Source organism: Tachyglossus aculeatus, chromosome 24 (assembly GCF_015852505.1).
Source record: "Tachyglossus aculeatus isolate mTacAcu1 chromosome 24, mTacAcu1.pri, whole genome shotgun sequence".
NCBI lineage: Eukaryota > Metazoa > Chordata > Mammalia > Monotremata > Tachyglossidae > Tachyglossus > Tachyglossus aculeatus.
Genome location: NC_052089.1, coordinates 6258381 through 6281615, shown reverse-complemented (window position 1 = coordinate 6281615; position 23235 = coordinate 6258381). Strand labels below are relative to the sequence as shown.

General features: G+C 46.1%; 1 protein-coding gene across 1 annotated transcript in view; it reads left to right on the top strand.

Annotated features, from left to right (window-relative positions):
• The window catches only part of SCP2 (sterol carrier protein 2), a 99629-nt gene that overhangs the window by 30209 nt on the left and 46185 nt on the right, over nt 1–23235 (top strand). Inside the window, exons 8-10 of the mRNA XM_038766078.1 lie at nt 10357–10443; nt 14812–14959; nt 22658–22805. Coding sequence (XP_038622006.1) covers nt 10357–10443; nt 14812–14959; nt 22658–22805 — 383 coding nt within the window. The remainder of the gene's footprint in view (nt 1–10356; nt 10444–14811; nt 14960–22657; nt 22806–23235) is intronic.

Here is a 23235-nt window from a genome sequence, read left to right as displayed (position 1 = left end):
TTCCTTAGTTCCAGGCTTTATTAGCCCTATACTGCAGGGCTAATAGGAATAGGAAAGTGTTCTCCAGGTATTTATTTAGATACTTCATCTGCCCCTTGTTTTCACTCTTTTGGCCGTTCTTTTGGCCTGTTGTTTGCTTTTCTTTAATTAATGGTGTTTGTTAAACGCTTACTAAGTGCCAGGCTCTGTACTAAGTACTGGGGTAGATTGAGAAGCTAATCAGGTTGGACACAGTTCATAATAATAATATAATAATGATGGCATTTATTAAGCGCTTACCATGTGCAAAGCCCTGTTCTAAGCGCTGGGGAGGTTACAGGGTGATCAGGTTGTCCCACGAGGGGCTCACCGTCTTAACCAGAGCTTAGAGCAGTGCTTTACACATAATAATAATAATGATGGCATGTATTAAGCGCTTACTATGTGCAAAGCACTGTTCTAAGCGCTGGGGAGGTTACAGGGTGGTCAGGTCGTCCCACAGGGACTCACAGTCTTCATCCCCATTTTACAGATAAGGGAACTGAGGCCCAGAGAAGTGAAGTGACTGGCCCAAAGTCACCCAGCTGACAGTTGGCGGAGCCGGGATTTGAACCCATGACCCCTGACTCCAAAGCCCGGGCCCTTTCCACTGAGCCACCCTGCTTCTCATGCCCGACGTGGGGCTCGGTCTTAATCCCCATTTGGCAGACGAGGTAATCGAGGCACCGAGAAATGAAGTGACTTGCCCAGGGTCACACAGTACAGATTTATTACTCTATTTTACTTGTACATATTTACTATTATGTTTATTTTATTTTGTTAATATGTTTTGTTGTCTGTCTCCCCCTTCTAGACTGGGAGCCCGCTGTTGGGTAGGGACCGTCTCTAGATGTTGCCGACTTGTACTTCCCTAGTGCTTAGTACAGTGCTCTGCACACAGTAAGCGCTCAGTAAATACGATTGAATGAACGAAACTGGCAGAGCTGGGATTAGAACTCATGTCCTTCTGGTTCCCGGGCCTGTGCTCTATCCACTAGGCAACACTGCTTTCGTTGCTGCTCTTTGCATTTCTTACTAAAATTCCCCTTTTAATTTTTCCCTATGGGATAATAGTGCATGCCTTTATTCAATAATAATAATAATGATGATGGTATTTGTTAAGCACTTACTATGTGCAAAGCACTGTTGTAAACGCTGGGGGGATGCAAGATGATCAGGTTGTCCCACTTGGGGCTTACAGTCGTAATCCCCATTTTACAGATGAGGGAACTGAGGCCCAGAGAAGTTAAGTGACTTGCCCAAAGTCACCCAGCTGACAACTGGTGGAGCCGGGATTTGAACCCATGACCTCTGACTCCAAAGCCCGGGCTCTTTCCACTGAGCCGCGCTGCTTCTCTAGCAGCGTGGATTGATAGGACACAAAGATTATTTGTGTCCAACACCCATATAATTTCTTTTCAGCTGCTTTGTGCCACGGTTCATCATTCAGTCTCTAATCCAATTGCGAAATGTGTTTGTAAATATTAAAGCAAGCACTTTCTCCATCAGAAATTATGCTAATTATTCCATTTTCGTATTGAGCTGGATTATTTCCAGAACTTTTGGTTGGACTATTTGCGTAGTCACATAGTATATGTTAGCGTTCATTCGGTTTGGGGTTCCTTTTTAACCGTGGTGGCGTAGTATTTCCTTAGATGCCCGTGTCTAGCATACGTGGTTCTTTAGTTAGCCCTATACTCTAATCTGGATTTTCTGGTCATTTTCGCATTTCCTTTCATCATGTCTCTCTTCAAAACCACCCAATCAACTGACGATTTGATCTGATTTGATCTGATGACGAAGGCCTCTTCGAGAGCCCCGGGATTGTGGTTTGATTTAACTTCTAGAGGACTGTGAGCAACGTTCTCTTTCTTAATGCCGTCATTATTATTAGTGAAATTCGAATCTTTCAGTTGGCAGTGCCCTTTGGTGCAGAGCAGTCCTGAGCTTTCTGGTTTACCCCAATGATTATACCTTTCCTTCCTTCAGGCTTTCCTATATTAAAGCCGTTATATTAAAAACAACTTCCTCCCCTGCTATATTCCGAAATATATTGAAGTCACATTAGGCCCTTCTTTGGGAGTTTGCCTTTATGGCTGTAGAAGCGAGAAACTCCTCTGGGAAAGTTTTTTATGGTATTGAAGTGCTTACTTTTGGGCCAGACACTGTACTAAACACTGGGATAATCTCAGCTAATCAGGTTGGATACAGTCCCCGTCTCACAAGGGCCTCTCAGTCTTCATCCCCATTTTCCATATGAGACAACTGAGGCACAGAGAAGTGAAGTGACTCGCCCAAGATCACACACACAACAGCTGAGTGGCAGAGCAGGGATTAGAACGTAGATCCTTTTGATTCCCAAGCCTGATTCCCGGTTCTCAATCTTTCCTGTTGTGAGCAGAATTTGTAGTCAGTTTTACCACCCTAGGTGTGATTAGCTGAGCTTTAGCTAAATAATAATAATAATAATGATGGCATTTATTAAGCGCTTGCTATGTGCAAAGCACTGTTCTCAGCGCTGGGGAGGTTACAAGGTGATCGGGTTGTCCCACATGGGAGCTCACAGTCAATCCCCATTTTACAGATGAGGCAACTGAGGCCCAGAGAAGTGAAGTGACTTGCCCCAAGTCACACAGCTGACATGTGGCGGAGCCGGGATTTGAACCCATGACCACCGACTCCAAAGCCCGGGCTCTTTCCACTAAGCCACGCTACCCCCCTTTTCTGTCCATAGTTGGTTTTCAGCTCACCCCTTGTATGCTGTGGATTTTATCCACAGTGGGAAATTCATGGATTGATAGGCTCCGCCTTACCTCCTTCCCCTCCCCACAGCACCTGTATATATATATATATATATACATATTTATTACTCTATTTTATTTGTACATATTTATTCTATTTATTTTATTTTGTTAATACGTTTTGTTTTGTTCTCTGTCTTCCCCTTCTAGACTGTGAGCCCGCTGTTGGGTAGGGACCGTCTCTATATGTTGCCAACTTGGACTTCCCAAGCGCTTAGTCCAGTGCTGTGCACACAGTAAGCACTCAGTAAATACAATTGAATGAATGAATGAATTCTAAACAAGAGTGACTGACTGTAAGAAAGATCGAACCCCTCCTAGGCTGCTTTCTGTTTTTATGGTGTTTAAGTGCTTACTATGTGTCAGGCACTGTACTAAGTGCTAGGTTACAGACAAGATAATGGGGTTGGACACAGTCCCTGTCCCACGTGGGGCTCACGGTCTTAATCCCCATTTTACAGGTGAGGTAATCCCAAGCGTTTAGTACAGTGCCCTGCACACAGTAAGTGCTCAATAAATACAATTGAATGACTGACTGAGGCCCAGGGAAGTGACTTGCCCAGAGTCACACAGCAGGCGAGTGACAGAGCTGGGCTTAAAACCCAGGTCTTTCTGACGCAGACCTGTGACCTTGGATAAGTCACTTCTCTGTGCCTCAGTTACCTCACAGAGTCCTGTGTCCTTCACATTTAAAATGCTGTTGAGGCTTAATGACATTTTTTAAGTGCTTCAGTCATGTAGGAATAAAAGCTATGCATGACAGGAGCTACTTTTGAGAGACCCAGACCTGTGACCTTGGATAAGTCACTTAACTTCTCTGTGCCTGTTACCCCACAGAGTTCTGTGACCTTCACATTTAAAATACTGTCCAGGCTTAATGACATTTTCTAAGTGCTTCAGTCATTTAGGAATAAAAGCTATGCATGGTAGGGGGTGCTTTTGAGAGACCCAGACCTGTGACCTTGGGTAAGTCACTTAACTTCTCTGTGCCTCAGTTACCTCACAGAGTCCTGTGTCCTTCACATTTAAAATACTGTCCAAGCTTAATGACATTTTCTAAGTGCTTCAGTCATTTAGGAATAAAAGCTATGCGTGGCCGGGGCTGCTTTTGAGAGACCCAGACCTGTGACCTTGGGTAAGTCACTTAACTTCTCTGTGCCTCAGTTACCTCACAGAGTCCTGTGTCCTTCACATTTAAAATACTGTCCAGGCTTAATGACATTTTTTAAGTGCTTCAGTCATTTAGGAATAAAAGCTATGTATGGCAGGGGCTGCTTTCGAGACTATAAAAAGACTAGGACATTGGGCCAAGAAAAACATATCCTGGAAAATCACTAGAAGTTTCTAGTATTAGTGTTTATGAGGCACTTTTTGCGTCTGGATTAAAGAGAGGAGCATCGTGGCCTCGTGGAAAGAGCACGATCCAGAGAGTCAAGAGGACCTGGGTTCTAATCCTGGCTCCATCACTTGACTGTTGTGTGACCTTGGGGAAGTCACTTCTCTGTGCTTCAGTTCCCTCATCTGATTTGATACTTGTTCTCCTCCAGTGCTTTTCATTCATTCAGTCATTCATTCATTCAGTCGTATTTCTTGAGCGCCTACTGTGTGCAGAGCACTGTACTAAGCGCTTGGACATATAGAGACGGTCCCTACCCAGCAGCGGGCTCACAGTCTAGAAGGTGGGAGACAGACAACAAAACAAAACATGTGGACGGGTGTCAAGTCGTCAGACTAAATAGAATTAAAGCTAAATTCATTCAGTCGTATTTATTGAGCGCTTACTGTGTGCAGAGCACTGTACTAAGCGCTAAATGCACATCATTAACAAAATACATAGAATAGTAAATATGTACAAGTAAGCGCTTAACAAATACCACAGTTAGATTGTGAGCCCTGGGTGGGACGTGATCCTCTTCACGTGGATCCTCTTCAAAACCCACAATTATTATTACAACTTGCATTTTGAAAAAGAAGTATTCACGATCCAGCTGCTTCAGTGACTTTAGCCTGCTGGCCTCCGACCGACTGATAGAACAGTTCACATTTGAAAAGAACCGCGGAAATAGAGTGACCTTGCCCGTCACCAAAATGAGATCATCGGGGTCAGAGTTCGTTGGTGGCATTTGAGCTGTTACTTCGTTGGGTGATAATTTAAGAGCCATTATAGAGGGGGAACCTGGCAGAGAGGAAGGACCCCCTCGATCCTACACCCCGGGATCGAGAGCTGGGCAAATGGTGGCTGGGATTCTGGAAAGCAGAGTTCAGTTATCACCCCCCGCCCCCCATTGAGCGTTCGGACCGCCGGCTGCTGTTTCTTTTTATTTCATTGAGCACTTTATGCCAAGCACCGTCCTAAGCACTGGGGTAGATAAGACAGGTTGGACGCAGTCCCTGTCCGCGAGGAGGCTCGCGGTCTTAATTCCCATTTTACAGATGAGGTAACTGAGTCACAGGGCAGTTAAGTGACTTGCCCAAGGTCACAGACACATGGCTGAGCCCAGATCCTTTAACTCCCAGGCTTGGGCTCTATCCACTGGGCCACACTGTTTCTCAGCTAAACGATAATGCTTGAACAGGTTAACTCCAATCCCCGATTCTTGGGCTGTCCTCAGTCCCTCCTCACCTCCCCTGGCCATTTGCGGTAACTTTTAAATAGTGCCATGTGACCCCGGGGCCTGGGAACCTAATTTAAGACCACATTAGAACGTTAAAAACGTTAGACGTTCCTGACCCAAAGTGCTCGTCGCTTGGAAGCTCAGAAAGCCCTGTTGGCTGACTGAGCCGTTGTAAAAATGAAGTTTTTTGCAATCGGTTCTGCGGAATCAGTGCAGAAAGATCGATTCATGCCCCCTGCAGACACCTGGTCTGCGATCCCGAGAACCGTTCACTGGTCCGTGCTCATCGCTTTTGGCGTTTTTTGGGGGGTTGGGGTAGGGGAGAGAGAAAACGCACACACCTGGAGACCAGAGTTAAGTCTTTGAGGGCCCTCGGAGCAAATTCTTTGAATGCCCTTCAACTCTACTTTAGCGTAGCTGCCAGAGTCCAGGTGTGATATGTTGAGTTTGGATCGTACGTCTCTCTAAACATGAGTGGAGTTTTCTAGTCTCAAATCCCGGCTCTGCCAGTTGTCACAGCTGTGTGACTTTGGGCAAGTCACTTCACTTCTCTGGGCCTCAGTTCCCTCATCTGTAAAATGAGGATTAAGACTGTTAGCCCCATGGGACAACCTGATCACCCTGTAATCTCCCCAGCGCTTAGAACAGTGCTTTGCACATAGTAAGCGCTTAATAAATATCATTATTATTATTATTATTATTATTCTCTGGGCCTCAGTTATCTGTAAAATGGGGCTTAAGACTGTGAGCCCCTCCCCTGGTGGGACAACCTGATCACCTTGTAACCTCCCCAGCGCTTAGAACAGTGCTTTGCACATAGTAAGCGCTTAATAAATGCCATTATTATTATTATTATTAAAGCTGGGTTCCCTCTTGGAACCATTATTTGTGGCTGCTTAGTACAGTGCTTGGCACATAATGAGCAGTCAAGAAGTGCTATTGATGATGACGATGCTTTTTAAAATGCTTGAATAAACCCAGCAGACTCTACCGAGGCTCTGTGGGTTTATTGTACGTATGTGCTATGTAGGACTAACTCTGTAGTCCTCACTACATAGGCAAGTGTTTAGTACAGTGCTTCGGAGTCAGAGGTCATGGGTTCAAATCCAGGCTCCACCACTTGTCAGCTGTGTGACTGGGCAAGTCACTTCACTTCTCTGTGCCTCAGTTACCTCATCTGTAAAATGAGGATTAGAACTGTGAGCCCCACGTGGGACAACTTGATTACCTTGTATCTACCCCAGCACTTAGAACAGTGCTTTGTGCATAGTAAGCGCTTAATAAATGCCATCATTATCATTATTATTATTAAAGCTGGGTTCCCTCTTGGAACCATTATTTGTGGCTGCTTAGTACAGTGCTCGGCACATAATGAGCAGTCAAGAAGTGCTATTGATGATGACGATGCTTTTTAAAATGCTTGAATAAACCCAGCAGACTCTACCGTGGCTCTGTGGGTTTATTGTACGTATGTGCTATGTAGGACTAACTCTGTAGTCCTCACTACATAGGCAAGCGCTTAGTACAGAGCTTCGGAGTCAGAGGTCATGGGTTCAAATCTGGGCTCCACCACTTGTCAGCTGTGTGACTGGGCAAGTCACTTCACTTCTCTGTGCCTCAGTTACCTCATCTGTAAAATGAGGATAAAGTCTGTGATCCCCACGTGGGACAACTTGATTACCTTGTATCTACCCCAGCACTTAGAACATTGCTTTGCACATAGTAAGTGCTTAATAAATGCCATCATCATTATTATTATTACAGTGCTCTGCATACATTAAGTGCTTAATAAATATGATTGAATGAGCTAACGGCCATTTCCCCTGCCTGGATTTATTTTTCTGTCTGTCTTCCCCTGTAGACTGTCAGCTCCTTGTGGGCAGGGATAAGCGCTTAGTCCAGTGCTCTGCACACAGTAAGCGCTCAATAAATATGGTTGAATGTCTACCAACTGTCATACTCTCCCAAGAACTTAGCACAGTGCTCTACACGCAGAAAGCGTGCAATAAATAATCTCGATTGATAGATAATCTTTCCCAGCTCCCTCCGTGACCCTGTTAGGAAGGACAAGGTTACGGAGTAAATTCCAAGGAAACGCGGAGATAATTTTTCAAAGCCGTTCGTGCGTTTAGTCGCCGAGCTCGTGTTCAGGTATGTGCCGTTGCTGAGTGAGCTCAACTGCAAATGTTCAAAGTCCGTCAGCTTTAGTAACTAGTCTTTTATGATGTGTTAGTAGGGAGAAAATTAATGCATCGTTCATTGAACCGTTTGAGGTTACTTGTCGTGACTGAGAGAACATTTAATGCCAAAGGTTGAAAATGCCAAGGCTCTGGATTTGAGGTGGTCATTTGGGCATAGTTGTCTTTCACCTCTAGCCCTCCCCGACTAGAATGCTCACAGTAATAATAGTAATAATAACAATAATAATAATAATAATGGTATTTGTTAAGTGCTTTCTATGTGCAAAGCACTGTTCTAAGCACTGGGAAGGATACAAGGAGATCAGGTTGTCCCATGTGGGGCTCACAGTCTTAATCCCCATTTTACAGGTGAGGTCACTGAGGCCCAGAGAAGTGAAGTGTGGCTAGGGAAGCAGCGTGGCTCAGTGGAAAGAGCCCGGGCTTTGGAGTCAGAGGTCATGGGTTCAAATCCCAGCTCCACCAAGTGTCAGCTGTGGGACTTTGGGCAGGTCATTTAACTTCTCTGGGCCTCAGTTCCCTCATCTGTAAAATAGGGATTAAGACTGTGAGCCCCCCGTGGGACAACCTGATCACCTTGTAACCTCCCCAGCGCTTAGAACAGTGCTTTGCACAGAGTAAGCGCTTAATAAATGCCATCATCATCATCATCATCAGTCGTATTTATTGAGTGCTTATTATGTGCAGAGCACTGTACTAAGTGCTTGGGAAGTACAAATTGACAACATATAGAGACAGTCCCTACCCAACAGTGGGCTCACAGTCTAAAAGGGGAAGACAGAGAACAAAACCAAACATACTAACAAAATAAAATTAATAGAATAGATATGTGCAAGTAAAATAAATCAAAAGAGTAATAAATATGTACAAACATATATACATATATACATTGTGATCATCATCACACAGCTGACAGTTGGCGGAGCTGGGATTGGAACCTGTGACCTCTGACTCCAAAGCCCGGGCTCTCTCCATTGAGCCACACTGCTTCTCATGTAGTAGATATGTAATCTCAGTTTCACAACCTGGCGCGTTGCGCTGTAGATTGAAGCCCACCATCAATCAGTTAATCAGGCAGTGGCATTTATTGAGCCCTTACTGTGTGCAGAGCATTCTAAAAACACACTTGGGGGAGTGATTAATAATAATAATAATAATAATAATAATAATAATAATTGTGGTATTTGTTAAGTAAGCGCTGGGGTAAATATAAGCAAATCGGGTTGGACGCGGTCCCTGTCCCACGTGGGGCTCCCGGTCTTATCCTCCATTTTACAGGTGAGGTAACTGAGGCCCAGAGGAGTGAAGTGACTCCCTCAGGGCCACACAGCAGACACGTGGCAGAGCCAGGATTATTCAGTCATTCATTCAATCGTATTTATTGAGCGCTTACTGTGTGCAGAGCACTGTACTAAGCACTTGGGAAGTACAAGTTGGCAACACATAGAGACGCTCCCTACCCAACAGTGGGCTCTCAGTCTAGAACTCAGATTAGATTAGATTAGATCAGATTAGAACTCAGGTCCCTCTGAATTCCTGGCCCGGGCTCTTTCCACTGAGCCACGCTGCTTCTTCCCCAGCGCTTAATAAATGCCATCATTATTATTATTATAGAGTTGATAGACATACCGGCCCACAAGAAGTCTAGAAGGGGAGACAGACATTAAAATAAATTACAGGTAGGCACAATGGGAGAGTTTGGGGTTTAGGATGGGCTGAATTACAGTTGCCGAGGGTACAGAGAAGCAGCGTGGCTCAGTGGAAAGAGCACGGGCTTTGGAGTCAGAGGTCATGGGTTCAAACCCCGGCTCTGACAATTGTTAGCTGTGTGACTTTGGGCAAGTCACTTAACTTCTCTGTGCCTCAGTTACCCTATTTGTAAAATGGGGTTTAAGACTGTGAGCCTCACGTGGGACAACCTGATCAACTTGTATCTACCCCAGCGCTTAGAACAGTGCTTTGCACATAGTAAGCGCTTAACAAATACCAACATTATTATTGTTATTACAGACCCAACTGCACAGGTGATGCAGGAGGGAGGGCGAAGAGGGGAAATGAGAGTTTAGAGTCAGGGAAGGCTTCTTGGAGGAGATGTGATTTGAGGAGGAGATGTGATTTGAGGAGGAGATGTGATATGAGGAGGACTTTGAAGGCGGGGAGAGCAGTGGTCCGTTGGATCTGAAGGGAGAGGGGGGTTCCGGGCTGGAGGGACGACATGGACAAAGTGAGGGCGGAGAGATAGACAAAATCGAGGTACAGAAAGTCTGCATTTGAGGAGCAGAGCGTGCAGGCTTGGTTGTCGTAAATCAGAGTGGTAAGGTAGGAGTGGGAGAGCTGATGGAGTGCCTTAAAGCCAGTGAGGAGGGGGAAGGGCGGCCACAGGAAGGTTTGGAGGAAACAGGCTACCGTTTGTTAGCCCCGTCATGGAAGAGTTATTCATTCATTCAGTCAGTCAGTCAGTCATATTTATCGAGCGCTTACTGTGTGCAGAGCACTGTACGAAGTGCTTGGGAAGTACAAGTTGGCAACATATAGAGACGGTCCCGACCCAACAACGGGCTCACAGTCTAGACGGGGGAGACAGAGAACACAACAAAACATATTAACAAAATAAAATAAATAGAATGTGTACAAGTAAAATAAATGAATTTATTTATTGGTTATATTTAGTTATATTTACAGGACATCATTTATTCTTAAAACAATTGTTCATTTCATTCCTAGGTATTCCCAGTTTCAGAAGCAGTACAGCCTAGATGAAGTGCTGAAGTCTAAACAAATTTATGATTTCCTGACGGTCTTACAGTGTTGGTAAGAATTATGCTTCTTCTAATGGCCAAGTGACCTTTTCGTGCCAGGATTCTCTTACTTCCGCATTTGTGTGATTTCTAGATTCATTCATTCAGTCGTATTTCTGGAGCACCTACTGTGTGCAGAGCACTGGACTAAGCGCTTGGGAAGTCCAGGTCGGCAACGTATAGAGACGGTCCCTACCCAACAGCGGGCTCACGGTCTAGAAGGGGGAGACGGACAGCGAAACAAAACATGTGGACAGGTGTCGAGTCATCAGAATAAGCAGAAGTAAAGCTAGATGCACGTCATTGACAAAATAAATAGAATAGTAAATACGTACAAGAGAACAGTAAATATGTACAAGATCAGTTTCTTTAAAGAAAGCACTCTTTAGAATGCTTGTAGGTGAATGAGTGCATGAATTCCCTCCTGCTCTCCATGTCCCCAAAGAGCTCTTTTTATTTCGAGGCCTTGTTTCCAAGCCAAGTGATCCGAGAAAACCCTGGCTGCCGGCCCTCTCTCTCCTGGAGATTTTTCTCCTTTTTCTGAGCCACCTCCCCTGAACGTCCTCATTCCGAAATAACCCCGCTTTATAATTCCACCCCAGCACGTCCCTCCCCGCTCCCAAGCGGAGCGCATTTTTCCTTGGAAAACCTTCTTGCCTGCTGAGTTTCCCTTCATCAATCCCTCCTGTGTCAATCAATCAATGGTATTTATTGAGCAGTCCCTGAATACTAAGCAGTTGGGAAAGTAAAGCAGTGTAGCAGCATGGCTCAGTGGAAAGAGCCCAGGCTTTAGGGTCAGAGGACATGGGTTCAAATCCCGGCTCCGCCAATTGTCAGCTGTGTGACTTTGGGCAAGTCACTTCACTTCTCTGGGCCTCAGTTACTTCATCTGGAAAATGGGAATTAAGACTGAGCCCCCGTGGGACAGCCTGATCACCTTGTAGCCTCCCCAGTGCTTAGAACAGTATTTTGCACATAGTAAGCACTTAATAAATGCCATCATTATTATCATTGTGTTGCCAATTTGTACTTCCTAAGCGCTTAGTACAGTGTTCTGCACACAGTAAGCGCTCAGTAAATACAATTGAATGAATGAATGAATGAATCATTATTATTATTATTAAAGCACAAGAGAACAGTGCTTTTAGTAAGTACGTAGTAAATGCTATCATTATTATTATTATTATTATTATGAGAGTTGGCAGACTTGAGAGCCCTACCCTCGAGGAGCTTACCACCGTACACAGAGCGTTGTTTTAAAAACTGCCATCAGCAGTTTGAGGGACTCACCATTCGTTCAGTCATTCCATCATATTTACTGAGCGTTTACTGTGTGCAGAGCACTGTACTAAGCGCTTGGGAAGTATAAGTCGGCAACATAATGTCAATCAACCAGGGATATTTGAGTGCTTACTATGTGGAGAGTACAACAGAATTAGCAGACACATTCCCTGCCCTTAACGAGCTTAGGGTCTAGAGGGGGAGACAGATCTTAATATTAATACTTTATATAATTGATATAAATAGCTTATAATATATAATTTAAAGATATGTACATGTAAGGGCTGTAGGGTTGAGGGTGGGACAAATACTACGTGCCTAAAGGTTACAGATCCAGGATAAGGAAGAATGTGCTTGGCACATAGTAAGTGCTTAACAAATGCCATTATCATTATTATTATTATTATTATTATTATTATCATCATCATCATCATTATTATTACTAATGCGTCTGGGACAAGACGGCGTAATCGGGGAAGGCATCCTGGAGGAGACGTGACCTTATTCTGTTGCTGGATCTGTTGCTCCCCTCCCCGGGCCAGATGCTTCTCACGAAGCCGATCAGGAATATTTATAGTCACTGAGAAACTGCAGAGCAAAGGAAATCAAGAATTGCTGTTATTTGAAAAATGCCCGGATTTAAACGATCAGTCAGTCAATCGGGATTTATTGAGCGTTTACTGAGTGCCGAGCGTCGTAATGAGCTCTTGGGAGAGCACAGTACACAGGATTAGCCAACATGTGTGGCTCAGTGGAAAGGTCCCGGGCTTTGGAGTCAGAGGTCATGGGTTCAAATCCCGACTCCGCCAGTCGTCAACTGTGTGACTTTGGGCAAGTCGCTTCACTTCTCTGTGCCTCAGTTACCTCATCTGTAAAATGGGGATTAAGACCATGAACCACTGGGGGACAACCTGATCACCTTGTAATCTCCCCAGCACTTAGAACGGTGCTTGGCACATAGTAAGTGCTTAATAAATGCCATTATTATTTTTATCATTACTTATAAATGAACTTACAGTCTAGAGGAGCCAGTCTTCCATAGACGTAGACACTGTTGATGCCTGTCTCTCCCTCCAGACTCATTGTGGGCAGTGAGTGTGTCAGTTTATTGTTATATCGTACTCTCCCTAGTGCTCAGTACAGTAAGCACTCAATAAATATGATCGACTGACCGACACAACGCCGGTGGCATTCCTGTTTCGTTGACTTGGACAAGGACCAGTAAGAAACTCCTAGCCGATGATGTTGAATAAAGTTATTTTCATTTTCCAAAGACATTTTCAGCCTCCTGAAAAGAATCTGCACTCGGTCCTGCCGTAGCAAGTGTCCCCACTGGGCTTTTTGGCTAGAACACACTTAGCTCTTAACGCTCTCAAGCGCTTAGTACAGTGCTCTGCACACAGTAAGCGCTCAATAAATACGATCGACTAAAGAAGCAGGGAATTGGCTCCGTTACGCCTGGTGTTTCACATGGTTGGACACAACTGCTTCTGGGCATGCACGGGACATTGGAGGGTGGCAAGAATCTAGGGGAACTGGGTATACGGCTTTTCCTTCATTATCAGCCGGAGATCTTTTATTCCAACAAAGGATTGTTGTGAGCCACCCTTTATGGTAACACTGTTAGCAGTTTTCTCCCAACATCCTCCTCAGATTAAGTTAGGATTAGTGGCTACTCGTCCACTCTGTTATTCGTAGTTAGCGTCCATCAGAGGATCTGTGGATATAAAGGAAGGCAGTGTGGCCTAGTAGAAAGAGGCCGGCGCTGAGAGGCGGGAGAGTTGGGTTGGCGTCCCAGCTCTGCTTCTGAGCGCCTGTGACACCTTGGACAAGTCACTTCTCTTGGCCTCGATTTCCCCAGCTAAAAAACGGAGCTAAAATACCCATTCACCTCCCCTCTTAGACTTTGATCCCCAAAGTCTGGGCTCAGTTGTGATTATCTTGTCCCGTTCTGCCACTTAGCGCAGGATTTGGCGTATTAGTACGCACTTAATAAAGATCATTCTTATCATGGCATTTATCAGTAAAGCCACAGATAATCTCAAACCCTCGTATCACAGTGTCAGTCTCTCCTCCTCAACTGACCCTTTGCTGAGGAACCGACAGATTTGAATTTTTCCTTCTTTCTGTGCCCACCCGCAGGAGGGGACACCGATAATCAGTCAGTCTGTTGTACTGATGTCGCCAACTTGTACTTCCCAAGCGCTTAGTACAGTGCTCCGCACACAGTTAAACGCTCGATAAATACGATTGAATGAATTTATACGTGCAGAGCATTGTACTCAGTGCTTGGGAGAGGACAATACAACAATAAACAGAAACATTCCCTGCCCAGAGCGAGCTTAGGGTCTAGAGGCAGGATATCGACTAAGTGGACTGACCCAAGTCAGCAGCAACAAAGGGAAGGGAAGACCGCCCCCGGTATAATGAAGCTGACTCCTGAAGGGGACTGTTGTTAATTTCCCATCTTGGGCTATCCCTGCGGGAAACATACGCCCTGTGTGGGTGGGCCTCAAGGCTGCAGAAGTCTGGGAAGTTTGGATTGTGACCGTCCTCGGCATCCGATGCCGAAGTTTGGATTGGGACCGTCCTCGGCATCCGATGCCCCAGTGGGACTCTCTGACCATCAGTCCTGTTGGGCTCCGAGCTTCGTCCTCTAACATTTTGCTTTGCAGTTTTTACATTTCTTGGGGTGTCTACAGCCAAACCATTCCCCACCACTTTTCAGGTTGTGAAGTCCAGAGATCCCTTTTGTGTATTCTTTCCCCCCAGCCCTCAGCAGAGTTCCCTGCACACAGTCAGTGCTCAATCAACACGACTCTACTTCGCACTTTGCAAACAGTGTTTATCCCAGAGCTGATCGTGCTCTGCGTTCATATTATTTCACCTTCCCGATTATGTCCGCAGCCGAACCTTTCACCGTGTTATTTTTAGGCTGTGAGCTCCTGGGGGATCAGAGACCGTGCCCGACTCGCATTTGTGTATTTTTCTCCCCGCACTCAGCACAGTGCTCCGTACCCCCACCAGGTCCTTAGTCAGTCCGATTCTCCCTTTGGAAGCAGCGTTTATCCCGGGGCTGACCCCGTTTGCTTCCACCTAGCCCGACGTCCGACGGGGCCGCGGCGGCTGTTCTGGCCAGCGAAGCGTTCGTGAGGAAGCATGGGCTGGAACTCAAAGCCGTGGAAATCTTGGCGCAGGAGATGGTGACGGATCTCTCAAGCTCGTTCGGAGACAGCTGTATTAAAATGGTTTGTCGGAAGCTTCTTTCCTCATCTTTCTGACGGCAGCCGGTTGCCTTGAGCTTCTCGTTGCGCACCGCACGGCGTCGAGCTATCGGTGGAGAGAGGACCCTTTGACTCTAAAGGGAGCATTGAGATTGGAGCCGTCCTCCAGGATTGGGAACAGAAGTGGTTGCCCTTATGTTGGACGGTGCTCACAAAGAAGGGGGAGGCAGAATCGATCTGTTACCGGTATTTATTGAGGGCTTACTGTGTGCAAGAGCGCGGTACTAAGTGCTTTGCACATAGTAAGTGCTTAACAAATACCATCATTATTATTGGGGAGCACAGAGCAACAGAGTTGGTAGACGTGTTCCCTGCCCACGGGAAGCTGTCCGTAGAAGGGGGAAAAGATGTGAAAAAAAGTTACAGAAACGTACCCAAGTGCTGTGGGGCTGAGGGGTGGGGTGAATATCGTTAGCATAAAGTGACAGAAGGGAGAGGGAGTAGAGGAAACCGGGGCTTCGTTGGGGACGGTCTCCTGCCGAAGATGTAATTCTAATCTATCAAGTGATGGTATCGCGTGCGGAACCCCCGGACAAAGTGCTTGGGAGATTACAGCGCAATAGATTTAGACATCGTCCCTGCCCATAAGGAGGATACGATCTATTCATTCATTCAATTCAATCGTATTTATTGAGCACTTACTGTGTGCAGAGCACTGTACTAAGCGATCTAGAGGGGGGATAAATGACAGAGAGGGGAAACGGCAGGGAATAAGGAGGAGAGGCCGGATGGGAATGTGTCTCTCTTTATGTTGTACTCTCCCAAGCGCTTAGTACGGGTCTCTGCACACAGTAAGCGCTCAATAAACACTGTTAAATGAGCGAATGAATGAAAGGTACATAAATGGTGGCAGTGGGGTAAGTGGGGTGGGTCAAAGCAGAGGGGCGGGCAAATAGGGTGAGGAAATGAGCTTAGTTGGCGAAGGTTTCTTGGCAGAGATGTGATTTTAATACGACTTTGAAGGCGGGGAGAGTGACAGTCTGCCAGAGATGAAGTGGGAGGGAGTTCCAGATGGTGGACTTGGCAGAGGGTTGGTGGTGAGGCAGACAAGATTAAGATTATTAATAATAATAATGGTATTTCTTTAACACTCACTATTTGCCGAGCACCGTAACAAGCCCCGGGGTGGATACAGGCAAATCTGGTTGGGTAGTGAGTAGGTCGGCGTAGAGGTGAATGGGTTGGTGGTGAGGAGTTTCTGTCGATGAATGGGCAAACGTTGGTGTTCCTTGAGGAATGGGGAGATGAGGATCGAATGTCTTTTTAGAAATACGATGCGGGCAGCCAAGTGAGGTACGGCCTGGATCGGGGAGTGACAGGAGACAGAAGGAAACGAGCAGGCTGGTACAGTATTTAAGGTGGGATACAAGCGCTTAGATAATAATAATGGCATTTATTAAGCGCTTACTATGTGCAAAGCACTGTTCTAAGCAGCCCTGGGGAGGTTACAAAGTGCTCAGGTTGTCCCAGTCGTCATCCCCATTTTACAGATGAGGTCACTGAGGCCCAGAGAAGTGAAGAGACTTGCCCAGAGTCGCACAGCTGACGACGCAGTTTGGACTGAGAGGAGAGGGGGGATTTTACCGTGACGGGAAGGTAGAACCGACAAGATTTATAGGTGGGTAGAAGAGAGAGTCGAGTCAAGGAAAACAGGTAGGAGCCAGAGAAACGGTGTGGCCGAGTGGCGAGAGCCTGGGCCTGGGAATCAGAAGGACTCCAGCTCCACTACCCGTTTGCTGGGTGACCTTGGGCCAGTCACTTCACTTCTCTGTCCCTCACTTACCTCTTCCGCCAAACGGGGATTCAGACTGTGAGCCCCAAGTGGGACGGGGACTTCGATGAACTCGGATCTATTCCAGCGCTTAAAAAAGTAGCAACAGAAAACCAGGGTTTCCCACGGAGTCGTTTCCTTCACAGCCCTTTATAGAAGCACAAGAAAATGTGGACTGCTATTTTCTGAGCGCGGGCCAGTTAAGGGATAAAACTCCTCCGTTTGAGGGGGAAAGAATCATCATCAATGGTATTTATCAAGTGCTTAATATGTGCCAGAGCACTGTACTAAGCACTTGGGGGAGTACAATACAAAGGTATGACACCTTTTTAATAATAATAATAATAATAATAATAATAATGGCACTTATTTAGCACTTACTATGAGCAAAGCACTGTTCTAAGCGCTGGGGAGGTTACAAGGTGATCCGGTTGTCCCACGGGGGGCTCCCAGTCTTAATCCCCATTTTACAGATGAGGGAACTGAGGCCCAGAGAAGTGAAGTGACTTGCCCAAAGTCACCCAGCCGACAAGTGGCGGAGCCGGGATTTGAACCCATGACCTCTGACTCCAAAGCCCGGGCTCTTTCCACTAGGCCACGCTGCTTCTCGCACAAGGAAATGTGGACTGCTATTTTCTGAGCGCGGGCCAGTTGAGGAATGAAACTCCTCCATTTGGGGGGAAAGAATCATCAATGGTATTTATTAAGTGCTTACTATGTGCCAGAGCACTGTACTAAGCACTTGGGGGAGTACAATACAAAAGTATGGCACCTTTTAAATAATAATAATAACGGCATTTATTAAGCACCTACTATGAGCAAAGCGCTGTTCTAAGTGCTGGGGAGGTTACAAGGTGATCCGGTTGTCCCACGGGGGGTTCACAGTCTTAATCCCCATTTTCCAAATGAGGTAACTGAGGCTCAGAGAAGTGAAGTAACTTGCCCAAAGTCACACAGCTGACAAGTGGTGGAGCCAGGATTAGAACTCACAACCTCTGACTCCCAAGTCCGGGCTCTTTCCACTAGGCCACGCTGCTTCTCACTAGGTCACACTGCTTCTCGCACAAGAAAACGTGGACTATTTTCTGAGCGCGGGCCAGTTGAGGAATGAAACTCCTCCATTTGGGGGGAAAGAATCATCAATGGTATTTATTAAGTGCTTACTATGTGCCAGAGCACTGTACTAAGCGCTTGGGGGAGTACAGTACAGAAGTATGGCACCTTTTAAATAATAATAATGATGGCATTTATTAAGTGCTCACTATGTGCAAAGCACTGTTCTAAGCGCTGGGGAGGTTACAAGGTGATCCGGTTGTCCCACGGGGGGCTCACAGTCTTAATCCCCATTTTCCAGATGAGGGAACTGAGGCCCGGAGAAGTGAAGTGACTTGCCCAGAGTCACGCAGCTAACAAGAACAGTGCTTTGCACATAGTAAGCGCTTAATAAATGCCATCATTATAAGTGGCGGAGCCAGGATTTGAACCCATGACCTCTGCCTCCAAAGCCTGGGCTCTTTCCACTGAGCCACGCTGCTTCTCTTTCAAAGAACTGTGAGTGGAAGAGGAGAGAGAGTGCAAACCCGGTCAGAAAATCCGATTGACTGGCCAAGAGTCATTCATTCAATTCAATCGTATTTATTGAGCTCTTACTGTGTGCAGAGCACTGTACTAGGTGCTTGGGAAGTCCAAGACTGACAAGAGTCAGTTTTGTTCCTCTTTGAATACAGATGCATTTTCAAGTTCTCTCGACCAAAGGGACTGTGTAGTATATCTCGGTTTGGCTCCTGTGCCAGTGACTGAATGGCCAGGCCGAGCTGTTGTTTTAGTTCGGCTTTCCGGGAAAATTAACGGCAAAGTGTTTGATCTAAAAAAGATAAGGATTCAGGCAGGCTGGGTAGAAAATAAATCTCACGTAAGACTTGCTACAGGATTTTTACAGGATTTTGATACAGGATAGAGAAGCGGCGTGGCTCAGTGGAAAGAGCCCGGGCTTTGGAGTCAGAGGTCACGGGTACAAATCCTGGTTCCGACAACTGTCAGCTGTGTGGCTTGGGGCAAGTCACTTCACTTCTCTGGGCCTCAGTGACCTCATCTGGAAAATGGGGATGAAGACTGTGAGCCCCCCGAGGGACGACCTGATCACCTTGTAACCTCCCCAGCGCTTAGAACAGTGCTTTGCACGTAGTAAGCGCTTAAGAAATGTCATTATATTTTGGAAAGAGCCCGGGCTTGGGAGTCAGAGGTTATGGGTTCAAATCCTGGCTCCGCCAATTGTCAGCTGTGCGACTTTGAGCAAGTCACTGCACTTCTCTGGGTCTCAGTTCCCTCATCTGGAAAATGGGTTTTGTGAGCCCCACATGGGATAACCTGATCACCTCGTATCCTCCCCAGCGCTTAGAACAGTGTGTTGCACGTAGTAAGCGCTTAACAAATACCAAAATGATTATTATTATTTTTATTAAGTGTTCTATGGAGGTGGGGCTAGTAGATTAAAAAGTTGTTGGGTCGATAATCCAGTTTAGGCAATAAATTACACTCTTTTGATAGCGCCTCTATCCTCTCTGCAGTCTTGCAATTACCTCCCTCCTTACCTCCTTCTTACCTTACCTCCTTCCCCTCCCCACAGCACCTGTATATATGTATATATGTACGAATTTATTACTCTATTTAGTTTATTTGTGCATATTTATTCTATTTATTTTATTTTGTTAATATGTTTTGTTTTGTTCTTTGGCTCCCCCTTCTAGACTGTGAGCCCACTGTTGGGTAGGGACCATCTCTATGCGTTGCCAACTTGGACTTCCCAAGAGCTTAGTACAGTGCTCTGCACACAGTAAGCGCTCAATAAATACGATTGAATGAATGAATGCAATTCTCTCTTGCCCTCGGGACATCTCTACTTAAATGTCCCACCTGCACCTCAAACCTAACCCGCCCAAACCCGAATTCCTCATCTTCCCACCCAAACGCTGTCCTCTCCCTGACTGTCCTTAGCTTAGTACGGTGCTCTGCACACAGTAAGCACTCAATAAATACGATTGAATGAATGAATGAATGTCCTGTCACTGTAGACAGCACCACCATTCCCTCCTTCTCACCAGCCTGGAATCTTGGCATCACCTCCGACTCGTCTCTCTCATTCGACCCGCACATTCGGTCTATTTTATGAAATCCCGTCAGTTCAACTCCGTGCCGTCTCCAGACGCTAGCCTTTCCTCTCCATCCAAACTCTCCAGTCTGTTCCTCATTCTGCTGCCTGGATCATTTTCCTGGAAAACCGGTCAAGCAGCAGGGCTCAGTGGAAAGAGCCCGGAGTTGGGAGTCAGAGGTCACGGGTTCAGATCCCGGCTCTGCCAACTGTCAGCTGCGTGACTTGGGGCAGGTCACTTCACTTCTCTGGGCCTCAGTTCCCTCATCTGGAAAATGGAGATGAAGACCGTGAGCCCCCCATGGGACAACCCAATCGCCTCGTAACCGCCCCAGCACTTAGAACAGTGCTCCGCACGTAGTAAGCGCTTATAAATGCCATCATTGTTATCTCCCCACTCCTCAAAAATTGCAAATGTTGCCCACCCACTTCAGCGTCAAACGGAAATTCCTTTTCATCAGCTTCAAAGCACTCAATCAAACCCTCCCTGATCCATTATATCCCAGCCCACACAAACTGCTATTATAACGTTAACCTACTCTCCGTACCTCTGTCCCACCACTGACGCCTTGTCCGTATTCCCTCTTCTTTCCTATTTGGCATTCCACCGCTCTTCCCGCCGCCCTAAACCACCGAAAAATCACATCTCCTCCAACTGGCCTTCCCCAATTAAGCCCTTGCTACCCCTCCATCCCCTCTCCTTTCCGTCAATCGTGCATTTGGCTGTCGTCGTCGTTAGCGGTATTTGAGCGCTTACTGTGTGCAGAGCACTGTGCCGATCGCTGGAGAGAGTACAGTATGGTACAGTCGGTAGACACATTCCCTGCCCACAATGAGCTTACGGTCTAGACTGATTGCTCAGCCCTTGGGAGGCATTTGATGGACCCAAAACTGTCGGCTGGAGCACTTGATAGTCTTCTCCTAGTAGTAGAAGGAATTAATTGCCTCTCCCCAGTAAATGAATGGCAGATTAAATAACAAAGGCAGTGGCAGATTGAAAAGTGTTCATTGGCATATTCATTCATTCAGTCGTATTTATTGAGCGCTTACTGTGTGCGGAGCACTGTACTAAGCGCTTGGGGAGTACAAGTTGGCAACGTACAGAGACGGTCCCTACCCAACAATGGGCTCACAGTCTAGAAAAATCATATATTATCTATACTTTGCATAACATACACCCAAATAATGAGCACTGATAACGTAATCTGGTTTTAAATACTTTAAACCAAGTTCACCATTATTACCAGAACAATAATATTACGTTATAATCATAGTAGTAATAATCGTGGCATTTGCCAAGCACTGGGGTAGATTCCACGTAAGTCGGCCGGAGCCCCCGTTCCGCATGGGGCCCGCGGTGTTTGAAAAACCATGGATGTCAAATGATTGGAGGGTCGAGGGGACAATGCCGCCGTTTCCTTCTGGGTGTCCTGCCTCCCCCGTTGGCGATGGGACGTCGGGCCGAGCAGGCCGCCCGAATCAGTGATGGCCCTGGTCGTGATCTTCCGAGATGGGGAGACGGAAAAGCATGGGGGGGGGGGGGGGGGGCGGGATTCTCTTTCTTTCTCACCCCTCTACCTGCAAGCACCCTTGGGGCTTTGAAGACAAACTCTTGATAAGAGGGGATCCCCGGCGCGGCCCGGGGGACACTTGCCCTCAGGTTCTTTCCTTAAAGAAAAAAACGTCGGTTCAGTGAAAAGCCTCCTGCTTTTCCACATTTCTTTAGGTGGAGCTAGGAGAGTATGGGCTTTGGAGTCAGAGGTCGTGACTTCAAATCTCGGCTCCGCCAATTGTCAGCCGTGTGACTTTGGGCAAGTCACTTCACTTCCCTGGGCCTCAATGACCTCATCTGTAAAATGGGGATGAAGACTGTGAGCCCGCCCCCGGGACAACCTGATCACCTTGTAACCTCCCCAGCGCTTAGAACGGTGCCTTGCACATAGTAAGCGCTTAATAAATGCCATTATTATTATTATTATTATTATTATTATCATCAGTTTTCTTATGGTGCGTGTTTCACCTAAGAGGATGAACAGTGTTTCTGGGTTTTTTTTTATGTTAGCAGTTTGCAGAGCACACTGGCAATCCAGTATATTTCAGTGGGACAAATTGAGGAAATTCTTGTTCTCCAAATATATACTTCTCTTACATCTTAAGCACGTGGAAGCAGTGTGGCTTAGAGGAAATAATATGGATCTGAGTGTCAGAGGCCCTTGGTTCTAAACCCAGCACTGCCACTTGTCTTCTGTGTGACCTTGGGCAAGTCATTTCACTTTGCCATCTGTAATATGGGAATTAGGACCGTGTCCAACCTGATTAGCTTGCATTCAGCGCTTATACAGTGCTTGACATAAGTAAGCTCTTAATATATGCTTATCCGTATCCATACTTATCCATAGCTTGACGTATATTATTATTAGTATTATCTTTATCACCTTAAGACACTTTTGCAAAATATGGCCTAAAGGATCATATTCCTTGAAATCTGTGTACATTTTTTTTTTACTAGAAACACCTTTGTTTACAGAATGCGTTATACTAAATGTATAACTAATATCATATACTTGGAACTGCCGCCCTAGGATTACTTTATACCAACTCTTCAGGAAGTGTGAAGGTAGCAGTTCCTTGTGAACCTGGAAAAGTTCCAGTTCCTCTTTTACTGGGTAAAAATGTATAAACCATATTTTTGCGCCAAATTGAATTTGGGTGGCTCAGAGTCTTCATTTTCTTGTCCTTCCAGGTTGGCTTTGACATGACTAAAGAAGCCGCCAGGAGATGCTATGAAAAGTCAGGCCTGAAACCAAGTGATATTGATGTGATCGAGCTTCATGACTGTTTCTCCTCCAACGAACTCATTACTTACGAAGCTCTGGGGCTCTGTCCTGAAGGTAATCTCATTTAGAAGAGGGGATTGGGAAAATAGTGTACCCAAAAACAATCTCCAGAGAGATAGACGTTGTTTAAAATCAGTCAGTCAGGGCCTGATCTGCACTTACCTTAATAATAATAATAGTGACGGCATTTATTAAGCGCTTACTATGTGCAAAGCACTGTTCTAAGCGCTGGGGGCTCACAGTCTTAATCCCCATTTTCCAGATGAGGTCACTGAGGCACAGAGAAGTTAATTGATTTTCCCCAAGTCACACAGCTGACGGTTGGCGGAGCTGGGATTTGAACCCATTACCTCTGACTCCAGAGCCCGGGCTCTTTCCACTGAGCCACGCTGCTTCTACAGTAGATCATACATTCCCTCAATTTACACCAGTTCGTTATATAATAAAATACAGTAGCATCATTTTGTGGGGGGGTGGTCTGGAA